Raw genomic sequence first — 23,822 nt, 5'->3', positions numbered from 1 at the left:
GCTTAAGTATATTACACTATTTTACTGGGACTTAACAAGCCTATGAGGTAGGTAAGTCTCATGGATCAAGTATTTTGGGGAACTGCTATGGGAATGTGAGGCAGAGAGAGAACAACACTGGAAACTTCATGGGAAGAACATATAATAAACACAGAACAAATAATGAATTGCTATGAAAACTACAAAGGACAACACTCATCTGCTTGGACTACAATGGTTAGGTAAGACCTCTGAGAATAGGTCTTCTGAGATGAAGCCAAAACATTGAGAAAAAAAATGTGAAAATCCCAGCTGAAAACACTGGGTAAGAAGAAACGGCATTTGCAGATTCTAAATTTGATATAGTCAGACGACAGAAATATAGTAATATGAATATATTTTACATGTGGGAAAAACCGAGGTTTCAGAATCTGTATGAGGTAATAACAAAAACATGAACTTGAGGTTTAACTTCAAATTTCATGTTCTTTGGAGATGTTATGGTCCCTAAAGCTAGTAACGTCTCTTAGAAATATGTTCATATTAGATCTCAGCAATCAATTGAGATTCCTAAAGTAACTTTTACTTTAAAAAATTTACTAACTGAAAAAAGTTCTTTTGAATTCAGTAATGTTTCTCTGTTGCTGCAAAAGGCAGACAGGAAAATAACTCAAAAGAGTGTAAACTATCACATTAAAGAAAATGTTCTGGTTAATAATTACATTTTCCCAAACCATCAAGTCCTTACAGCTGTTATACCATATAGACAAGTTACTGTATAAGTATCGTGCTTTCCCCCTTCCTTTCTCTTGGAGTTGGAAGGATTATGAATTGCAAAAAAATGCCTGCCTGCAGTGCTCATCAGTCTCACACCAGGTTGCAATACTCTCCTATCTGGCCATTATTCTCAAGAGTAGGCATTCTTTAGTCTTGTTCATACAATTCTGTTTTAGTGTGTGCTTGGGGTCATATGTTAGTTATAGTTACATTTCCTGATTTATGGTACCTGTACAGCTTTTAGTGGTGTACATGTTCCTTTGGGTGTCACATATATCTAACTTCAGTGCAGTCAAAAATTACCTATTACTTAGGGCACAGTTCAGCAGACAGGCTCAAACAGCAGTGGAGTCAGGATCATGCTGGGCACACCAAAAATAGAACTCAAGATCATACACTAGCAGACACTTTATACCTCTGAGCTATTCCTGTGCCTAAATATGGTGTCTTTAATAATTTCCATAACAAAGACATTAAGTCTTTGCTTGGTGATATAAACATTTATGCTTCTTTATTTTTTTAAAAAAATTATGGTAAATTTCTCCAATTAAGAAGCTTAAAAATTCAAAACATCAGACCAGTTACAAAGCTCAGCAGTAGGGTGCTTACACCATGTGTGAATAGCTGAGTTTGATACCTAGTGTTGAAAAACATTCAAGGTACTACAAAAGCTGTTGCAAACTTAGAAAAACACAATTTCCGAATTATACATTTCTTGAATTACACAAGATATACAGTTCAAGGATCACATAAAATTGTAGAGCATGTCAATAATAAGTGCACTAAAAGTTTGCATGCCAGGGATCAAACACAGGTTTATCCATGAAAGGCGAGTACTTTACTGCTGAATTATACCCAGTCCACTTGAGAGTCTGAAGGAATGACATGGCTTAGAGCACCTACTCTGCAAACTTGTGGTCATGCGTTCAATTCCCTGGTGTTCAAATTGTTGAGTGCAATTCTGGCAGCTCTACTATCTGTGACCTGGCACTGCAGCAAGCAATAGCAGAGGGTACTGCTGACAGGTATGCCAACTTCACTTTTAAGCTATTAACTTTTAAGTTATAATAACTTAAAAAAATAGACTTGCAAATGTCATGGTCAAGAAGTGTAATGTCTGGTGAGCACTGCAATGAACTCCAACTAGCACAACTTGCTTAGTTGGTTCCAGCATGAAGATATCACCCGTCCAGCAATTTAATGTATAGATTTTTTCTTCAGTTGTTTTTTGTGGCATAAGCTACGTCCTACTGGCTTCCTCTGTATGACAGAGAGATCTAATCTTGAGGAAGACCGGTATCCTACGTCCTCTGCTTTCATGGGCTTGATGACATGGCCTGGCTTGGTGATGACCTTGGGTGTAGTCAGCTTTTGGAAGGCTCTCTGGGTGTTCCATGTAGATCCTACAGGGGTCTGGATGGTTCTTTCAAATTGCTGATAGTGGGTGAATGGATATGGAAGCATTTGTACCTGATGAGCTGCCATATGGATGTTTCGCTTCTCAGTGATAATCACATTTGCTAAGTTTTTGTCTTTCCTTGGAGGACCTTCATGGACTTTAATGTGAAACCGACGTCTCTTCTTGGCACTGGGCTTTAGGCCTGCACCATCCCACTCACCCCAGCCAGGCAGAATCAGGTCCAAGTCCTTTGGCTTACTTGTCTCCACAGCTTCTCTTTTCTCTTCCAGGAAGTCTCTAATGACATCATCCCCAGCAAAAGCTTCCTTTATCACCTGCTTTTGGGCTCTCTCTTTTTTATCTTCCAATTCTTCTATTGTGGGAACAGCCAAAGAATTCAAAGAAGGAGATTTTGTAGTTAGGAGGTTCTGCAGATCAATCATTTGTTCTTTAGTCTTCTTCATAGGGGCATCAGGATGATTTCTTGGCTTCCTCATTAACTGCTGCCCTTTTGACTCCAAGCTGGGAAGCTCCTTATTTTGACAACGCTCCTCTTTACCCAGTTCGTCTAGTTCTTCCTGAGTTGGTGCTCTCTCCATACTCTGTAGCAATAGAGGTTCCTTTTCTTTCTTGATTAGTGAGTCACTCTGAACCAGTACAACTGCTTTCCCTAAACTCACTTTTTGCTTTCTGGAATCATTTTCCATGCTTAGTTTCTGAGATTCTGCCCTCAATTCACACAGTACCTCTTGACAGCTAGAATATTTTGCTTTTTGAATGACCATTGGTTCACTGTCCTGGCTAGGTCTAGACTTTTGCCAGAACAATTGATTTTCTTCAAATCCTTGCAATGAAATTTCTTCTTCTGCCACTGATCTTTCTTCTTTCTCTCTTTCAGAGGCCTCCTGTACCAAAGGTTCTGAAAGCTGTTTAGGGTCCTTCTGGATTTCATTCTCATATGCATCACCCATTGGTCTCCCAAGTATCCAGGGGTTCTGACCCACTCCATTCATCTGTATCTCATTCACTGTATCAGGAAAAAGGTGCTCACCTGCTTCCTCCACACTTCCTTCCTCTACTTCCTCATTTTCTGAGGCTACCTGGAATTTCTGTGCCAGTTCTTTGTTCTTGGCCAACTGCACCTGCATAGCCTGGCGAACCTCCAGGTCAAATTTGGCCATGATTTTTTTTGACTTTGCCCACTTCCCGCTACTTTGGTGCTTAAGGTTCATTCGCTCCATCATTCTGGCTGTTTTGATTTTTTCCAGTTCTTCCAATGCTGCAGCAGGACTGACTTTCTGTAGCATCTCAATCTCATTCAGGGTTTTCCTACCCTTCCCTATCTTCAGCATTTTATGGTGCTTTTTGCTTTTGATTTTTTTTTCTCTTCGAGCCCTGGCCTCATAATAGGACTGCAGAGCCCGGGCCTTCTGAAGTTCTGCTCTGTACAACTTAACCTCTTCCAGGTTCATGGCTTTGAGAGAGGCCTTTTCCTTGGGAGTTAGTAAAGGATCTGTCACTGGTTGCTTTTTCTTACATAGCAGACTAAAAATTTCTTGCTCCAGTGGAGTTTCTGCCTTCCAGCCACTGAGCACATGTTCAATAGGAGCAAAGGCTGATGATTCCTTATTCATGGGAAAAACCAGCTGCTCTGCTTGCCGGTTCTTCAGAACAATGGGATCCCATCTGGAAAGGGCTTGGGAGGTTTTATTGAATGCCACTTCTCTGTGGATTTGTTCAAGCTCTTCTTTGTTAAGAGGTAACTCAACAATCTTTTTTGAGTTGACTCTCTTGAGTTGTTTTTTAACAGTAGCCAGTGAGGATGACATTTTAATGGGGTCAAGTAGATCGGAAATGACTAGTTTTTCTCCTGACCCATTAGAACTGATACTGAACTCTGATACCTCCAAACTAGCCTCAGATCTCTGGACCAAATTCGGCCTTGTCTTCCCATCAAGGGTTCTGATTGCTTCCAGAAGCTTCTGGTGCTTTCTTTCTTCATCACTATCCCTCTCATCTTCATTGGTACTCAAGGTGTCATCTTTTGGCAGGTCATCTAATTCTTGCTGTTGGCTTAAAGCAAGAAAGCTCTTGGCAGTCCGGTTCAGACTCATCTCAGCAGCCTGTCTCTTCTGTTGGCTGTATGTTTCTTAAGGGAGGTTCATATACTGCTGTATACTTGGTGTTAAGTGAGTTTGTCCATTGCAGGTTTTCAGTAAATAATGAACAAATGAATGTAAATGTCTGGCTTCCATCCCTCCATTCCCCTGCAATTGCAATGAAAAAGATCACTGATGAACTTCTGATGGGAAAACTGCATTGCCATCTTTAATAAAAAAAAAGCCTAGATCCTCTGATGTTCTATCTATGGAAGACGAATCTTCACATGCAAATGAATAGTGAGTCTAACTCTTGTCCTCAATATTTACTTTATACTTTTTTTTAAATTAATATTTACTTTATTCTTTAAGAACTCATTATCACTGTCCCCCTCACTGGCCTCAATGGAAAAGAGTAATGTTCCCACTAAAATGCTCTTTCCTAATTATATTTATGATTATAACTTTTTAAAAAAGAAAATATATATAAATATACCACAATACAACACAAATAAAGTTGAGATTTAGACTTTACCAAAGTTTGGGGATAACAGCTAAAATCACAGATACCAAAGGAACCCTGACAGTATAAGGAGTTGAGAACTACCCTCCTCCTTCCCTCCAACACACACACACACACACACACACACACACACAATTCCCAGCATTTTTAGACCCGATTAATGCTAGTTCCTAATTTACCTTCACTTGTGAGCATTATTTTAGCACCCACCGCCCAATAATCTACACTTATCACATTCTTAAAGACTAAACCTAAGAAAGAGAAACCCGAGATAGGTTAGTAGCATTCTGAACTACAAACTATTTCTTCTAGAAAATTTTTTTTTGATCGTCTATCTCTTGGATATTCGTTTTCTCCTCTGATGTGTCTACCCTGGCATTTTCTTATCCTGTATGCTTTCAATAGCTAACTGTATTTGCACCATGGTTATAATGTAATGATTAAGAATAAGGTTTGGATTAACTTTACCATTTTATTATATATAAAGAAAAAATGAGATATATGCCAAACAAAAATCAAAAAACAAAACAAAAAAAGACAACCCAGCACTCATCAGTAACAGAAAAGAAAAAGCAACTCCGAGAGGTAAAAACTGGGAGAACTCAAGTTCTAATGTGGAAATTCTCATAGTTTAATGCTATGAGAATTAAGGGACATCATACAACTTCTTTTGTTCTTATTTAAACTCTGCTATCAGTTCATTTCTCAGCTAATTTTCCTATAGAGAAAACTCTGGCTAAGCAGATGCAGGGAGAAAGGGACTTTCATTCATTGTTGGTGGGACTGCCCACTGGTCCAGTCTTTTTGGAGAATATGAACATTCCTTCAAAAAACTAGAAATTGAGGAGCGTTTTAGCTTCTTTAAGAATGAAAGAAGATAAAACTGAGCTCCCATTTGACCCAGCAATACCACTTCTAGAAAAATACTGTGGGGCCCCAAAGGAGAAATGCTATCTACACTTCTGTGTTTATTGCAGTACTACACACAATAGCTAGAATAGTACTTAACATAACTTAACACTCATTCCTCTTCAACCACTTTACTTGGTTTCTAGAATGCCACACTGTGGGTTTTCTTCTGTTTACTGGCCACTCCTGCACAGTCACCTTTGCAAGTAACTCCAAATCAACCTAAACAATCTAGGATGTCACTTTTTATGATACCAACTATTCTTAGGCTTTAGGTAAAGGCCCTCCCGTTGATCATCGATTTGCTCGAGCGGGCCCAGTAACGTCTCCATTGGAAACTTTGTTGTTACTGTGTTTGGCATATCGAATACGTCATGGGGAGCTTGCCAGGCTCTGCCATGTGGGCGAGATACTCTCGGTAGCTTGCCGGGCTCTCCGAGAGGGGCGGAAGAATCGAACTCGGGTCAGCCATGTTGGCTGCGTGCAAGGCAAACGCCCTACCGCTGTGCTATTGCTCCTTAAAACCCAACTATGAAATCCAAGATTCTATTTAGAGCCCTATCTTTCCCTATGTCCAGACTAAACTAACAACTTCACATCTCCACCTGGATGTCTTACAGGTATCTTAAACTTAAAAAAGCCAAACTGAATGCCTGATCTTCCCAATCCCACATAAAAGTTTCATGGTCTTCCTAGGACAAATGGCAATTCCTTTCTTTTGGTGGTTCAAGCCAAAATCTTTATTATTTCTGAATCTTATACCTTCAATGTGTCAACAAAACTGCACTAATACATATCCAAATTCTGTTCTCTTCCTTCTACCTCCAATGGTATCACCACGATCAATCCCTATCATCCCATCTGGATTATTTACTTGTTTTTCTAACTAGTATGTCCACTAATCCTCTTGCTTTTTCTCTTGTCCTATGCTCAATACTACCTTTTCTTTATTTTGGGATCATATCCATGACCATATATATGCAATGCATGAGCTCGATCACAACTATAGCCCCAACCTCAACACAATTCTAAAGACGCTATTTTAAAATGCCAGATCACACACTCATCTACTCAAAACCCTTCAGCGCTTTTCTACCATTTTTCCCCCTTGTCTACATGACCACTTTCTCTGTGACCTCATGTTATTCTCTTTTGCATTCATTGTGCTCCAGCCACAGTTACTTCTAAAACTTAAGTTCTTCCTGTGTTCCTACTTAAGAGCTTTGCACTGTTCTTTTCACATAAAGTTCCTTTTCCAGGTATGTGCATATAAGTATGTGCAATACTCCTCCTATTTTAGATCCACTCATATCTCCGTTTCAGTGGTTATTTTTCAAATTTCAACCTTAATGATGAACTTTATCTCCCCACAACCTTGTACTTCATTCCCTTTCCCAGTTGGTTCTTGCCTTTTTCCTGCAGCCATTTTATTCACTTACTACTATGCTATATTTTTATAGTCAATCTCTGCTGAGAAAAAAAAAAAGCTCTAGGAAAGTAGAGACTGAAATGTATTCAATATACCACTAGATAGTAGACAGTCTAACAGATACTTGAATGAATGAATGAATGAATGAAAAGAAACAGATAAATGACTATGACTAAAAAGATATGTATAGCTATAGCAGAACTAGGTGAGAATAGTACATTCTAAGTGAGGTTGGAGAGTCTAAAGGAATGAGATTACATTACACTTTATAAAGAAATTTTATCCTTAAGAACATAAGGACAAGGGGCTGGAGTGATAGCACAGCGGGTAGGGTGTTTGCCTTGCACGTGGCCCGACCCGGGTTTGATTCCCAGCACCCCATATGGTTCCCTGAGCAGGGCCAGGACTAATTCCTGAGTGCATGAACCAGGAGTAACACCTGTGCATCGCATGGTGTGACCCAAAAAAAAAAAGAAAAAGAAAAAGAATATTAAGTACAGGTTTGAATGGTTTTAATTAAGAGTTTTTTTTTTTTTTTTTTTTTTTTTTTTTTTTTTTTTTTTGCTTTTTGGGTCACACCTGGAGATGCTCAGGGGTTACTCCTGATTGGATACGTACTGGAAAAGATTGTTTGGGTTGCTGTTCAGAGAATTAATGAATAAAAATCAAAGTAAACATTGACATTGTTATTGCAATAGTCAGTAAAAAATATAGAAGTTGGGGTAACTGCTATGTAGATAAAAGAATGAATCTGAGTTATCTGGGAAATAAACTAGCAAGATTTGGTGATAATTTGGCTATAGACCTATGGACATGAAATCAAGAATAATGTTTTGGATTTTCATAAGTACATGTATCCTTAACAGAGATTGGTGATACTGGGAAAAGTCAAATTCTATGGGATAACCATGAATTTTATTTTAGGCATGTCAAATTCGAGATAATTAAGCTGTATCAAGTAGATGGATTGGTGAAAGCTCATGGGTGAAGTTGGATGGATTTATCTATTTAATAATCACAAATACCAGTAAAACCACAAGTGGATGAGATCATATTCACCAATCCAATAAAAATGGGAGCTGGATTTAATCCTCGTAGGTTGAGAAGAGAATGAGTTCAGAAAGGAACTTAAAAGGTATGTCTTTTTCAATAAAATAAATAAACCCACACAAGACGTTACTTTCATCTTTAAGATTCTGACTTAAACCACGAGCATTAGACTGTCGCAAGGCTTACCAAATTAGACAAATTCATTGAAACTACAAATCTCTTCAAGAACAGGTTGCTTTCAGAAACTAATAGAAAAATCCCAATATCTATCCCCCCTTAAAATAAATGCAAATGATGTGCTTTACTGCAGTAACACCCGCCCCTCCCCTCCACCCCCCCCCCCCCCCCCACACACACACTCACTCACTTCTGGGTCTTCCTCACTTACTTTGGATGGTAGTTTTCCCAAGATCGAGCTAAATTATCTTTCTAGCTATCGCTCTGTCACAAACTGCTGTAACCATATGTTTGTTTTTTCTAGACTGTTCCCCTCGCCCCCCCTTACATATTCTACCTAATAAAACCAGATTTCTGAATACATGTCTACTCTGCAATGTGAAGAAGTAAATCGAATTTGATTACCATTTCACTTCCTGCCTTTCAAAGTCCGACTTTTGGCAATAAAAATGATTTTAGGAGCACGGTAAATTGTAAACTAATGAGTGAATACTTCAAACAAACTAAATCTTGCACCCCTCCCACCCGACACCCCGCCGCCGCACAGCATCCTCAAAGCTTGCAAAAATTAGTGTCTAGGAATACTAGGGCTTCCATTTAATCTCACACAAAACGGGCTTGCCAAGCGGCTTTCAAAGCCTCGCCTGGGATTAAATCTGACTGAGTGACTAAAGCACAGAAGATACACATGAGATAGCAAACAAAGAGGCAATTGCACAAGGATCCCTAATCCTTCCCTAGAGAGCCCACTAGTAACGGCGGAAGCCGAGGCTGCAGGGCAGAGCACCTATTTCCAGCGTATTCCTCTAGCCTGAACGCAAAACTCCTTGTCTCAACGTGCCCTCGGGAGTTCGCTCCGGCTAGACTTTCCCTCGCTGACTACGGGGAGTAAGAGGGAGTCCTAAAAGGGGGTTCGGGGTGGGGAGTTACTCTAAGGGGAGAAGCCCTAAACAGTTTCACCTCCAAAACATCAGAGGAAATGAGGAAGGGCTGATGCTTTAAAATGAAAAAGAGCGACCAACAACAAGCCCCACAGCGCTCACCACCTCGAGGACCCTCTATCACCGTCTCCGCTAACCGCCGTAGCCCAAGCCGTCGCAGGGAAACCGTCGCGGTGCCTCCTGGGGGTTGTAGTTTGGGCGCACAAAGACCGCATCAGAGGGGGGAGAAAACTACATTTCCCATAAGGCAGTGCGGGAGGGCCACCGTTCTTCACCCAGGGATTTGGCGTGATGACAGGGCCCACTACTGTTTTGAGGGTCACCTTAAATTTAGATTCACTCTCTACCGGAGTGCCTCCACGCCCTCTTTCCCTGTCGTGATCGTCTGGTCTGGGATCAGATTTCAGTGCACTTTCACCTGGTACTTTTCTTGGGAGGGCTCCAAACAGGAAGGCGCCGGAAGGCTCCGCCCTCCCGCCGCGGGCTCATTTAAACAGGCTCTTCAAGGCGCATGCGCGCTGTTCGGTGTGGCGCATGCGCGGCTGCAGGCGGCGGTTGGCGGCCCCGCACGGTCTAGGGGTCCGGAGGTAGTCTGCGGAGGGCGGGGCTTTTCCCCAAGGTTTTTTGGCCTCAGCGGGTCACGTCTGCCTGGGCGGGGAAGAGGGCGCCGGGGGCTGGGGCGGCTCCTGGTTTTAGTGCCGGGCGGAGATAGGGGAGGGGTCGAGGGATGGGGTGGGGTGAGGACCCCATCTCCCTTCCTGCTCCCGCCCTCTGGGCCGAGCCCCACCGATGGGGCTGGGCGAAGGGGCGGGCTCTGAGCCGGGGGCCCCGCCGCTCCTCCAGCTCCGCCACCACCACCACCACCCCCGCAGGGATAGCGGGGCCGTCCGTGCGCTGCCCACCTCAGGCTCGGCGGGCGGTGGGCGAGAAGGCGAAGCGAGAAGCAGCCGCGTGGTGGGGGGGTCGGCTCCCCCAAGTCGGGAATCGGCGGGCCGGGAGCCCCTTTTCCTCTCACGCCGCCGTCGAGACCGAGGCTGTCGTCCCGCGGGAGCAAGCGCGCGGCGGCAGGGGCGGCGGAGGCCGGGCGCTCGGAGCCGGCGTGGCCCGGGTCGTGCGCTCGCGGCCGGCCGTGGCCGCGCGGGGAGGAGCCGGGGAGGGCGGGGACTGGGGGCCCGAGGAGGAGGGACGGGGTGGGGACGCGCCCGAGAACACGGTGTCTGCACGGACAAAAAGCCCCCGAATGACTGGAGCGCGTCCCGCGGTTCCCCGCCGCCAGGAGCCCGGCACGGATTTGACAGCTCCGCGACGCGTGGATATCCGCTGACCGCGCGGCGCCGAGGAGCCCATTTCCACACACCACACACACACACACACACACACACACGCACGCACAACCCACCCGGTCATCGGGACCGCCTCGTCCGGCGCAGCCCAGGCTGGCTCCGAGCTTTCAACTCTGCAACTTTTGTTGCGCTCCCTGACCGCGACGACTGGACGAGACGACCGCCCCTTTCGGGTGGAAGGAGAGGATGCGCGCTCTCCCGTAGGTCGGCGGAAAGCCCGTCGGTCGTAAACGCCACTTCAGGGTTCTCATCCGGAACCCAGACGTACCTTCCTCCGCCCGCCACCCCCCCTCCACTCCTCTTCCCGCCCCCTCCCCCAAATAGCATTTCCATTTTTTTTTCTCCCGATTTTATTCTTAACATTGCTCGTTTGGAAAAATGACAAGAGTGTCGTGGGGAACATGCTGAAGGGAATCTGAAAACCGCGAAGGGGGAAAAGCAAACCAACTCCAGTTGTCATGGCTGAAGGAGAGAATGAAGTGAGATGGGATGGACTGTGCAGTAGAGATTCGACAACCAGAGAGACAGCCCTGGAAAACATTAGGCAAATCGTTTTGAGGAAAACCGAGAGTCTTCGTTCGTCGAAAGAGGCACCCTATCGTCCTTCCGACGGACTTTCAAATGCTATGGCTTTGGATGGGTTGAATAAGCTGCTTGCTCATCTGCTTATGCTTTCTAAGAGGTGTCCCTTTAAAGATGTAAGAGAGAAAAGTGAGTTTATTCTGAAGAGTGTCCAGGTAAGGAAGAGTATTCTAAGTGCACTAGCACAGTGAAAACCGACTTGCCTTTAATTCCACTTTGTATTTGATTCTAATAAGTTGTTATAATAAGCACTTATTATGAATTTACGCCTCAAATTTAGCGAGTTCTGTGAAATAATGAATTGGGAGTTGAAATTGGGCAAGGTGAACTGAAAAGCAGGTTTCAAATGAAAGAAAACAGGTATTTGGGGGCAGAAACTTCATTCCGCTTAGGGAAGAAACGTTAAAGTTAACTAATTGCAAGTAAACACTTGCTCTTTCTTAGATTCATGTTAGGAAGAGTGTCCATTATACTTCACATGTTAACTAAGCAAGAGTTTTCTGTGTGAAGTTTCAGATTTAAAGGATTTTAAATGTATCCTAGCCCATTGGTTCAAGATAATTGGTAAACAGTTTTCTCTCATTTTTTTCAAAACAAAAATGTGGAATGTTTTCTAAATCCAACCTGTATTAAAAAATTATATAGAATAATAAAAATCTGTCATAAAGAAACTGACTAGATTCCAAAGTTGTATCCAAGTGGAGTCTAAGGTAGAAACACTTTTATAGTCAATTACTCAATCTCTTTCTTTGCCTTTGCCTAAGTTGTTGATTTTCCAGATACTTAGCTATTGAAGTTGTGAGTGCAACAGATACAAAACAGTTTTGTCCATAATCAATTTATCCTGTTTTTCTAGGCTTATTAGATTTTTAAAGGAAAAGTTGGATTTTAGATATTAAGTCAACAGTGCTTTTTAAAATGCTAGTCAAATCTTTATTATTCAGTTCGCTTATTGTTCAAAGTTGGATTATGAGGAAATTTTTGTTTGGTGGTTTATTAGGGTATATTTGTATATGGTAAGGTTGACAGTTTTTCTATTTTGTCCTGGATGTAGTTTAAAGCAACAGAAAACTAATCATATTCATAAAATGAAATCTGTTTCAGATCTTGGGGTATTTTTTCCACACTTTGGCAGCCTGTTGTGTTTTTTAAAATTTTTTAATTTTTTTTTTTTTTTTTTTTTTTTTTTTTTTTTGCTTTTTGGGTCACACCTAGCGATGCACAGGGGTTACTCCTGGCTCTGCACTCAGGAATTACCCCTGGTGGTGCTCAGGGGACCATATGGGATGCTGGGAATCGAACCCAGGTTGGCCACGTGCAAGGCAAACACCCTACCTGCTGTGCTATTACCCCAGCCCCTTAAATTATTTTTTAAAATATTTTTAGTTTTGAGCCACACCCAGCTATGCACAGGGGTAGCTCCTGGTTCTGCACTCAGGAGTCACTCCTGTCAGTGCTCTGGGCACATATGGGATGCCGGAGATCAAACCCAGTCAGCCCATGTGCAAGGCAAGTGTCCTAAGTGATAGTTATACTATCACTCTGGCCCCTGGAAACCAATTGTTATAATTCAGTTATCAAGAGTTACTAAAGTTGAGGGCCAGAGTGATAGTACAGTAAGTAGGGAATTTACCTTGTACGTGGCTGATTCAGGTTTAATCCCTGGCACCCCATTTGGTCAGCACTACCAGGAGTGATTCCTAAGTGCAAAACCAGGAGTAGTAACCCCTGAGCATTGTTGGGTGTGGCCCAGAAATCAATCATTTTTTTTTAAAAAAAGTTAATAAAATGGAATTAATTTTCTATATTCATGAGATTTACCCTTTAAGCATCAAAGTTATTTCTCTTTCAGATTGCAGTGACTACACAACTTTTTTTCCATTATGAAATCAAATGGTATTATATAGCTGAGTGTGTAAGACTAAATCCAAGTTTAAAAATATTTATCAGTTCAATTTTTAGATTTTTTGGTGGCTTTGTTTTGTTTTGGGGCCACACCCAGTGGTGCTTAAGGCTTACTCCTGACTCTACACTCAGGGATAACTCCTGGTGGGCTCAGGGAACTAAGCTCTGGTACTACAGTATTAAAGAACTATGATATAGTGGTAAGTAAATGGTTATTGAACTCAGACAGATCTGGGCATGAATTCTGTTTCTTTATCACTGTGCTTCATAACCGTGGACAAGCCAGGTTAATTGTTCTGTCTTATTTGGATTTCTACATTTGTAAAACGGGAATAGTAACATTGACCTTTTTCAGTAAGATGTAAAGAGCCCTAGTTTATAGTTGATGTGCCTTTCCTCTTTTGTTAGTGAAACTCATGGACTGTGATATATTTTAAGATTCATTCATCCTGCAAAGGACTTAAAGAAACTCCTTTATTATGAAGGGCTTCGTAGATTATACTTTTTGAGCTCTACCAATGTTGCACTTTCTTTTTGCTAGTTACAATCACACTTTACTTATATTCTGATAGAATCATATGTTTGTGTCTGTCTCCCTAGGAGAACTTTGAATTCTCAAGGGTATTGGCTGAGACATAGATGCTACTAATAAATATCCAGTGGTTGAACCCATTTATATTTGGCTTTTTTGTTGTTGTTGTTCTTATCAATCTGAATACACGAAGCTACTAGATTTGGAAGTTTCCAGCTCCACATCCTTCATTTCTGTTTTCATTTGCTGAATATTATTGCACTTCTGGTAAATATCATTTTAAAACCAGAGAACTAGTGTTGAATATTTTTCACATTCTACAGAAGGAGCTGGACCATAAAGATGTAAACAGACAGTGTAATTTTAGATAGTAAGGGGAGACTTCCCGGAAGAGATGATATTTAAGAAGAGATTTGATGAATGAATAAATATTATCCAGGCAAAATGAGCCTTTTGAAAGGGACATTTCAGATGTAGGGAATAGTATGTGTGAAAGGAGCAACTGAGTTCCTGGAACTGACAGTAATGCAATGTGGTTGGACCACACAAGGTAAAGGAATATGAAAGCTTCAGAGTGTATGCTCTTGAGTCAAGATGTGGGCCAATATTTTACTAGCTCTATAACCTTAGATAAATTCCATGTTCTCTCTTTGACTCTGTTACCTCATCTCTGAAATAAGGAGGATGCTTATGGTTTCTGCCTCATAATCAAAATTTGAGAAAACAGTGCATGCAAAACATAGCATGGTGTCCAGTACATAAGAAACCCTCTGTAATGACCTTAGAAATTGGTATTGTTTGGGGCCCAAAAGATAGTACAATGGGTAAGGTGCTTGCCTTGCACATGGTAAACCTGGGTACGATTGCTGGCATCGCATATGATCTAAGAACTACTAGGAGTGATTCCTGAGTTCATGGCCAGGAGTAATCCCTGAGCATTGCCTTGTGTGACCCAAAGGAAAAAAAAATGGTATTGCTTTTAAGCAGATAGCAGGTGATTTTATAAGTTGTATGAAGAGTTGTGAACTTTATCCTAGTAACTATAGGATTCCACTCTTTTGAGCTAGAAAGTGACATGAATAGTGATAGATTAGAAGGAGCAATTTTGGAAGCAGTGTGGATATCTGGTGTCAAGAGTTGTTGTGCAGCATCAATTAAGAGATTCTTCTGTTGGTCCAAAGCAAAAAAACATTGGGTATGGTGAAGGAAATAGGGGAAAAAGTGAATGCGTTTTGAAGACATTGAGATAGAAACCACTGGAAGGGGGGAGGTAATTGGAATGATTCCTGGGGGGCAATTGTAACCTCCGGTGCATTTAAGGGGGGTGTACACTTTTTGTTTCCTTAAAGAAGATGGATTTCCAGGGAAGCATTGAGGGTTTTTTTCCCAAAAAGGGGGATAGAGACCAAATAGGTTTGGAATCCTCTGCTTCAAAATTGATACCTTAAACACATTGGTGACTAGTTCATTTTTTCAAGATAATACAATTGGTACAGAGGAACATTTTAGGGGCAGTGATGAGTTTTGTCTTATGAGTTGAGATTAAATTGCCTGTTATATATCTAATTGGAAATAGCTCCTAAAGGGATGTCTGCCTATAGCTTCCACTTCTCCAGTCTGCAATTGTTCTCTCTCACTTCTCTAGATACAGCTTATCCTCCATCTTTATACCCATCCTCCACATAACCACAGAAGCTTTGATCTCAAATAAAAACTATTTGAACATGTTACTCTTTTGCTTAGAAGTCTTTAGAATAGAATTTAAACATCTTCAAAATATCACAATATGAAATTGTACCCTAATAACTACCCTCCTGCACCCCCCCAAAAGCAACCAAAACATTCACATAATGCCCAGCAACATCTAGTCCCCTTTTATAACTCCAGCCTCACTATTGAAGTTGGAGTGATATCCTGAGCATCAGCTGCATGTGGCAAAATAAAGAATTTCCATTGTAGTGCCCTGTAATTCTTTGTGATTTATTAGTAAAGCAGCAAAAGCATTTGCTATTCCTGAAGACCAGTAATGATTGGAGGATAACTCAAAAGACTGTTGGAGAAAGATGGCCAGACAGAAGTATAATTCATTCAATTCAGAATGGCTAAACCTATTTTTTAAAAGGCATATTGGAGATAGTATTCTATTTTGGTTCCTGCTCTCAAGTTATTGATCTCACATCTGTTCAACATATTTTTGAGAACTGTTCTGTGCCAAGCACTGCTTTCTGGAATATCAGTAAGACTGGTTCCTGCTTTTGAGGAATACCTTCTGTTCTCATAGGTTTTGTTTATGCTTGTTAAAAAAAACAAAAACCATATATATGTGTGTGTATATATGTGTGTGTATATATATATATATACTCCATATGTGTGTGTATCCACTAATACCTTTTTGCTATTTTTGATTTCCTGAACAAAGAAATAAGGAGTATTTATTATGATGATTATTTTACCCAGCATTATTAATACAGCTCACTTTTATGGTCATAATTAAAAGAGAATATGTGAACAGGTAGATCACAAAGACTGAAAAGTTTCCAGAACTGCTAAGTACGTTCTCAGAAATGGTAATTTATCATTTTTTTTGTACATTAATAGAGGGAAAACTTAAAAGTTTAAAACTTAAAACTTAAAGTTTCTTTTAAGTTAGCATACTGCCTGAAAGTAATGTATCTTTAAGTAAAAAATATAGAACAAGTAACAAATAATTTGTTTCCTTCCAGTGGGGTAGAGAAGGCTCATTTTAGTGAAGTGAGAAATGAAACTTGAAATTGGTTTTTTTGTATCATTTATAGTTTGTTAGTGTTGCAGTTGAAGTATCCAGCTTGTCCAGTTGGGGGATGTAGTTTGTAGATTTAACAGTAAGAGGTTTGTTCTTTCTCATTAGTTTGGAGGTGAGTGTTTTCAAGCTGAACGCCATTATCTTTTTGCTTTCCATCTTTCTGTCCTTGTTTCAGCAGAGAGTGCTATTTCCACTCATGGTTGCAAGAGTGACCCAACAGTTCCAGGCCCCATGCACAGCCATGATTTTCTTGCAATTGAAAAGAACTTTACCTAACTGGGAAGAAAAACTTTGCTCAGAAAACCTTCAGTGCACTTCCTCTCTTTCAATTTTCAATTTTGGTTGTGTGTCCCCCCCCCGCCCCCCGCCCCGGGATGGGGGTGGGGAGCAACACCAGACTGTGCTTAGGGCTTACTCCTGGCTCTGAGCTCAGGGATTACTCCTGGCGGGCTTGGGGGACAATATAGTGTGCCAGGGATCAAATCCCTGTTGGTGATGTGCAAACAAGCGTTCCACCCACTGCTGTTTCTCCAGCCCCTCAGCTTCTATTGACTGGAGTTGGATAGCATATCCTTTACTAAGCCAGTCATTGACAAGGAAATTGGGCATTTTAAATTGGGACTTGGACTCATCGAACGGTCACTTCTGGTCAGAGCCTTTACTACTACTCTGATATCTAAGTAGACCACATATTGCTCTGGTATAGTTATAATTTAGATTCTACAAGATTAGAAACAATTTATAATGATGCTATAAAATATAACACTATAAAATGCTATAAATATAATGCTACAAAATATAAATAGGGACATTCTAGAAATAGATTGACCCATTAAGATGATAGTTTTATTTTTATTTCTTTTTTTTTTATTGCCTTGTCAATTCAAAAGCAAGCATTTAAGGCAATGGATCTCAACATTCACTGCTCTTAGGCATCAAAGCCAAATATGAGCTTCCTCTTTGAGTAAGCTTCACTAAGCTTCTTTATATCCACTGCATTGTGGTCTTTTTTGTTTTAATGAAATATTTAGAAGTTGGTCCCTCTCCTTCACAGGTCCCTGTTTCTCTAGTAGTCTTTTCATTCCTTTATTTGGCCATATTTTGTTTTGTTTTGTTTTTTGCTTTTGAGCTCAGAGAAAGCTGTTTACTCTCAGGTTATCATTTTTATTTAGATAGACAATTTGAAGAATTTTTCACGCAATAGACTTTAAATAAGTAAAGAGCCTATCAATATTTTCTATCCATTTGCTTACAGGATAAATCATACATATCTGCACTGTCTATTCTCAGTATCCTCTCTGAAATATATAAATGCATCCTGTCCTCTTCCTTTGTTCTGACTTATCAGGAAAAATGAAAACAACAGGAATACTCAACAGTATCAAAGGCTTTAATTTATATTATAAAATCACCCAAAAATAATTACCCAAGATTTTAAATCTTACTAAAAGGAAATAAAATTAATAACAAGACTTTTGTGAGTTCTATTGCCTAAATAAACTTTCACATATATATGTATATGCATTTAATGAATACATATATTCAGCAAATGGATGGTATATTTAGTTTTAATTAAAAATTATTTAAATAAACATATTGCCTTAAATTAGATTGGGTAATTTATCAATTCTATGTGTAATATTCAATAAAGTATAACTAGAATTTTCAGTTTACCCCATTACAAATGAGCATATTCTGTTTTGATACCTCAGTGTTTGACAAGCATTGCACATCTTTAAATTTTACATGATTTCATTTTCTAGCAAGTTGGCAGGTGTTAGCTGTCTATAATTATAGCTGAGTAATTTTTCAAATGCTATTCATAGCCTGAACACAGCAAGAAATTCTTCCAATCATGTGATAAAAACCAAGCCTTACAAAATATGGTGGAGGGATATGTTTAGTGGTACTGAAAGATACTTAAGAGAAGTCTCTCAAAAGTAAGAAGTAGTTTACGATGATAGGAAGATAGGGTTTCTCACAGAGGAAGAAGTTCCAAAATCATTGATAGTGATTATACCTCACCAAACTAAAGCCCATGTACTTTGTCATCTAAGTATTATATACATTGGCAGACTTATATTTTGAATTGCAACATTCAGTTCAGCTTTGTTGGTGATAGGGATTTGGAGTATAAGAAATAATTAAAATTTTGTTGAAAAATTGTATTGAAAATTTGTTAGGAGATATTACCACTAAACCTAGTGAATTAAGGCTGGGAAGATGGCTCAATGGCTTGAAGCACATGGTTTGCATGCAGGAGCCCTGGGTTCAGTTCCCAGCACCACATGGTTTCCCAGGAACTACTAGGAGCAATTCCTGAGCGCCAAATCAGTATCGCTGAGTATCGCTAAGTATGACCCAAAAGCAAAATTAAAGGAGAGTATATTGATAAACTGCTACGTGCTATACAAATTTAATTATGAATAAGTTATTTGAGCCTCCCAATGTTAAGGGTAATAATATCACCAGTCTCACGGGTACTTTAGATAATTAAATGAATATGTAAAGTAGGTAACAAAGATCTAGCATGTAGTAACTAAATGATGATGATAGTGATAATGTGGTAGTGGGGGAAGGTGAGGAGGAAGATGATGATGGTGTTGTATTAAACTCCAAATTGACATTACTTTAGGATTTTTATGTTTAGAGTTGACCATTTACATGTGACAGAATTTTCTATTCTCCACACTGGTATACTTATTTTTGTCTGTTAGTTTTTGGGCCTGGGCTGGAGCGATAGCACAGTGGTAGGGCATTTGCCTTACAAGCGGCCAACATGGCTGACACGAGTTCGATTCCTCCGCCCCTCTTGAAGAGCCTGGCAAGCTACTGAGAGTATCTCGCCCGCACAGCAGAGCCTGGCAAGCTACCCGTGATGTATTCGATATGCCAAACACAGTAACAACAAAGTCTCACGATGGAGATGTTACTGGGCCCGCTCGAGCAAAATCGATGAACAACAGGAGGACCGTGACCATGTTTTTGGGCCACACCCACTAGTGCTTAGTGCTTAGTCCTGACTCTGCACTCAGGGATCATTTCTGGCAGAATCCAGGGACTGTATTTGGTACTGGGGTTAGTCACATGTAAGGCAAAGGCCCTACTTGCTTTACTAACTTTCTGGTCCAGTACCCTAATTATTTATATATCAGTTTATTGATGTCAGTATCAACTACTTCCCACAGGTAAGTGCTGAGTTTGCCCAGAAGTTTGCCCTATGGGTGATAGCGCATGTGTAACCTTCATCCCCTCTTTTAAGTCCAGTATCGTTCTGAGTTGTCCACAGCGGCCCCAGTTCTGGTGTCGTCCCAGTGGTCAGGTGCCTGTGGTCATGCCAACACCTGGACAGCATTGGAGTATAATGGTGAAGACCACAGTCTTTGGAGATTGTCACTCCTGGCTTTAAGTCCTTCTGTGTCAAACCCTGTGACCAAGGGTGAATCCTCTCCTCTCCTTATGCCTGTTTACTCAGAGTTGTCAGAATATGCAGGTACTGTATATGCAGTGCTTACCAGAACCCTCTAAGTATTAGTGAGTATTAACTATTAGTATTCCATTCTCGTTTATGGTGGGCTAAGGTTGGAGAAGGTGGTCGAAAGTTGTCCTCCAAGTTTTTGAGCATCTTAAAGTTTTTTATTTATTTTATAGATTCCCTAATAGCTCTTGAAACCAAATTTTATAATGGTGTAAGTTTTCTGGGGACTGAATTCTTTTTCTTCACCTGTCATCCTATTTTTCTTCTTATAAACCTTTGACTTTTGAGTATGTCTTCATGAGTACACGAGGGAGGAAAGCAGTGATGACTTGTATACCAAGCTTGTTTGTGAACAGCTCAGTCCTCTGCTCCTGAATGGTCTCATTTAATACTTCAGGCAAGTTATAGTCTAGAGGTTGCCTGCTTTTGAGATCTCTGAAGGTCATTAGAGGAGCCCTACTCAGCATCCTCCTGGGATGGGTTACTGGCTTACTGAGCATAAAGGCCCCAATCTGTTCTTTCACTTTTGCCAGATATTTGGTCCAGCCTAGACAGCTCAACAGGCTTAAGAACAAAATAACTGAAATTGGAGAGATAACATAAGGGTTAAGGCACTTGTCTGGCATGTGGTTGACCCTGGTTCAACCCCCAATACCACATTAGGTTCTCTAAGCCCCACCAGGAAGGATCTCTGAGTACAGTTGGGTGTGGCCAAAAACAAGCCAAAAAAAAAAAAAAAATCTAAGCACTATATCATGTTCCTAGTTAGAGGGAACAGGGATTGAAGAGATTTTGTATTATATTTGATTTCTTGAATTTGTTTGATAGTATATGATCAGTCTCTCAGGGATTCCTCTTAAGTTCCAGGGCCTACTGCGCCTACTGTCTCCTATGCCTTGGGACAAGAGAGAGATGAAAGAGGGGTTGGAAGAAAAGTGGGGAGGGGCAGCAGTCTCACCTATCTACTTTAAAACGTGGTCTGGCACTGGAAGGGAGTATATTTTAAATCTGCAGCAGTCTGTTCATTTCTAATTTTGTAGACTATATGCTTATAATTGTCATAAGCCTACATTTTTGCCCTTTTTTATATATTAACTTGCTTGGTCTTCACAGTAGCACATTATCCCTAGTTTGTGCATGAGATAAACAATCAAAGACAAGAAAAATTAATTGTTTTTCCCAATATATCATAGCTGGTAAGCAAGTAAGAGGAAGAACAGGTTTTAAACCCAGACTGTGAATCCATTGCGATACTGCAGTGTCTGGATAAAAATGGATTGCAATGATTCTAGCAATGAAAATATATTGCTTTCTTTTCAAATTATTTTTCCTTCAGCATGAAATTTAAAACTGGTGTTTCTAAAGGAAAACACATTTTCAGATATTCTTCAGATTGCATATCAAATTCTTATTTAAATCTTGACCCTTCTTGAAATTGCTTTTGAACTGGGCTGAATCTCCACCCATTCACTGTGGTATGTAATTTTCATTATGGTTCATTATAAATTTCAGCTGATTGCAAGGAGGCTCTGGACTGTGATCCGGGAACTCTGATGTATAAAAGGCTTATCTTTATATAAGAGATTCTAAAGAGAGATACTTTCTTTAGTGAACTGCAAAATTTTGGTATATTTCCATGAGTAATAGATTCAAGCTAAGCTTTGAATGTTAAAAGAGCATTCTCCTAACTAGTTCATTGTTGCCATGACAGTGCTGGCAGGGTGAGTGTTGTAGTAACTCCTTGCAATGATCTTATTTTAGACCCTAACGTTAGTTTGCAGCTCTGAACATCCCCTTGCCCGCCCCACAAGTAACTCTAGTGGAAAAGTACTGGTTTTATAACCGGCTTCTGGCTCTGTAGCTGAAAGACTGCTCTATTGTTGGCTTAAAAAATAGTGTAGGAGTTTTGAGTATTTTTCCTGTGAATTATGAATGTTTGAAATCTCCCAAAATATGGTATTGCATTACATGTCATAAAGTAGCAAGTTGTTTACAGCTTAAAGAGAAAAGGGGCCTTCGGCTGTCTTTGTACCAATCAAGCTCAGATTGTTTAATTACATTGAGCTCATATAGAAATAATTTTCCCATGTGTATGTCTTCCATGCATACTTTACAGTCTTTGGATTCTTTTATTCTGTAATTAAAGAAAATTGCTATTAAAATCATAAAAATTGTGTTTACTTAGTATTTGAAGTACTTATTTAGAATGTCCTTTCCATATTTCAATATTAATTGGATCAAATGGGAATATCTTAATCTTGATTTGTTAAATTGTAAACTGACTTAAATTATACAGTGATTTTAAGATATTATCCAACTTGAAGTAGGTACTTGAACTAAGGTAATGGTTTAGGTATTTTTAACATTGTTATCTATTTCAAACTCATAATGGTTCCATTTTTGTATACTTTTGCATAACATTTTGGAATTAGTCTTGTGAAAGGAGATGGAAAATACAAACATTTCTGTTATTAGTGTCAACTACTTACAAATGATAGTTTCATTTGCTTTTTTCCTGAATGCTGTAGTAAGACTTAGTTCATTTGACCTAGCTGTTGAGTATTTTAACAACTCTTACACAGTTGGGCCTGTGACCAGAGAATAGATGTCAGACAAGCTCTTTTCTCTTTCTCTCTCTCTCTCTCTCTCTCTCTCTCTCTCTCTCTCTCTCTCTCTCCCCCCTCTCTCTCTCTCTGTGTGTCTTTCATTCTGCATGAAAAAATCTTCTAAGCAAACTTTGACCCTAGGTTAGAGTTGTTTTTCAGCCTTTCCCACCAAGCAATGTGTATTTCAATCATGGTTTTATTATCATTTCTTTAGTCTAATTACTGGCATTGAGGTGTCTAGTTTCAGTGGACAATAATTGTTGATGACTCCTTTGAATTTGGAACTGAATGTGTAGTGAAATGTGACGTCAAACCTTGAGATAAATATTTTGTCATTTTAGTTCAACATGTTTATATTAAATGTTTTTTTATTGGTTAGAATGAAACTAAATTATGGTTACTTGTCTTTCCTTTCTTAAAATACTTAATGACAGGGTTGTTGTTTTTTCCTGAATCTCACAGCACCTCTAGCTGACCTTCCTCTCCAGCTAAGAAAGAAATGAAAATACTTTTTAAAAGTAAAAATTCATTAAATTTTGTTCCTTTGTGCCTGCCACTGCCTTGTCTCTTTGGGGGATATAAAAAGAAGTGGGAGTTAACCTTTTCTTTTAAGAATTTTGCCATGATTTAAAGGAAAAAAAAAAAGAAGTCAAGCCTGACTTATTAAGTTCAATTCTATGGTTGTCTGTTGAACAATATGCAACTGTTGGTGGTAGAGTGTATAGGTAGTTAATTCCGGGCCGGAGAGACAGATAGGGTGTTTTCCTTGCACCTGGCTTACTTGGGTTCGGTCCCCGGCATTTCATATGGTCCCCCAAGTACCGCCAGGAGTAATTCCTGAGTGCAGAACCAGGAGTAACCCCTGTGCATCACTGGGTGTGGCCCAAAGAGAAAAAAAAGATAGCTAATTCCATTTTTAATAATTATTTTTAAAAAATCAATAAGTACTACCTACATATGATACAAATATATGATGAAATAAATTATGATTAATTGCTATAAAGATTGTGTATTCGTTATTAAAAACTGTTAAAAAGTCTAATTAGGGGGTTGAAAGTGATTAATACAGTTGCGTTCTGCAGATCTTGGAATACCTGATACCACATAGGCCTCCTGAGCACCACCAGGGGTCACTCCTGAGCAGAAAACTAGGAATAGCACTGCTGATGTGGACCCCAAATTAAAAAAATAATGATAAAAATAAAGTCTAGAAGAAACTGCAGTTTTCTAAATAGGTTTCTAAGGATACTTTAATGTAGACTTAACTTAAAAACCATAATTAGATATTGAAGCTTTCGATCACATTTAAGA

At 39.9% G+C, this 23,822-nt stretch overlaps 3 protein-coding genes across 7 annotated transcripts in view; 1 reads left to right on the top strand and 2 right to left on the bottom strand.

Moving 5' to 3' along the window:
- Positions 1-10,292, bottom strand: part of CEP57L1 (centrosomal protein 57 like 1) — a 68,083-nt gene extending 57,791 nt beyond the window's left edge. The window contains exon 1 of one of the 4 annotated variants that reach the window (XM_056125441.1): positions 10,186-10,292. The gene's annotated coding sequence lies outside the window, so the exon portion shown is untranslated. Of the gene's footprint in view, positions 1-9,385; positions 9,437-10,185 lie in introns of those variants that run through there. The other 3 variants (XM_056125443.1, XM_056125442.1, XM_056125440.1) reach the window with 3 other exon arrangements.
- Positions 1,361-9,430, bottom strand: LOC130033644 (U3 small nucleolar RNA-associated protein 14 homolog A-like). The gene is made up of 2 exons (XM_056125434.1): positions 9,386-9,430; positions 1,361-4,422 (listed from the first exon to the last, which is right to left on the bottom strand). The coding sequence occupies exon 2, from the start codon at positions 4,267-4,269 to the stop codon at positions 1,954-1,956; it is 2,316 nt and encodes a 771-aa protein (XP_055981409.1). The 5' UTR covers positions 4,270-4,422; positions 9,386-9,430; the 3' UTR covers positions 1,361-1,953.
- SESN1 (sestrin 1) overlaps positions 9,832-23,822 on the top strand; it is a 102,218-nt gene continuing 88,227 nt past the window's right edge. The window contains exon 1 of one of the 2 annotated variants that reach the window (XM_056125437.1): positions 9,832-9,870. Coding sequence is in view for 1 of the 2 variants with exons in the window: in XM_056125435.1 (XP_055981410.1) it covers positions 11,085-11,363 (279 nt within the window). In the remaining variant the exon portion in view is untranslated. Of the gene's footprint in view, positions 9,871-10,986; positions 11,364-23,822 lie in introns of those variants that run through there. The other variant, XM_056125435.1, reaches the window with a different exon arrangement.

The sequence above is a fragment of the Sorex fumeus genome, unplaced genomic scaffold (genome assembly GCF_029834395.1).
Source record: "Sorex fumeus unplaced genomic scaffold, SorFum_2.1 ptg000054l, whole genome shotgun sequence".
NCBI lineage: Eukaryota > Metazoa > Chordata > Mammalia > Eulipotyphla > Soricidae > Sorex > Sorex fumeus.
Note: the sequence above shows the minus strand (reverse complement) of the source record. Positions and strands in the feature narration are given on the sequence as shown.

Bases quoted from the DNA above. Each gene is read 5' to 3' on its own strand.
- LOC130033644 (XM_056125434.1), bottom strand. From the start codon at position 4,269: ATGAGTCTGAACCGGACTGCCAAGAGCTTTCTTGCTTTAAGCCAACAG.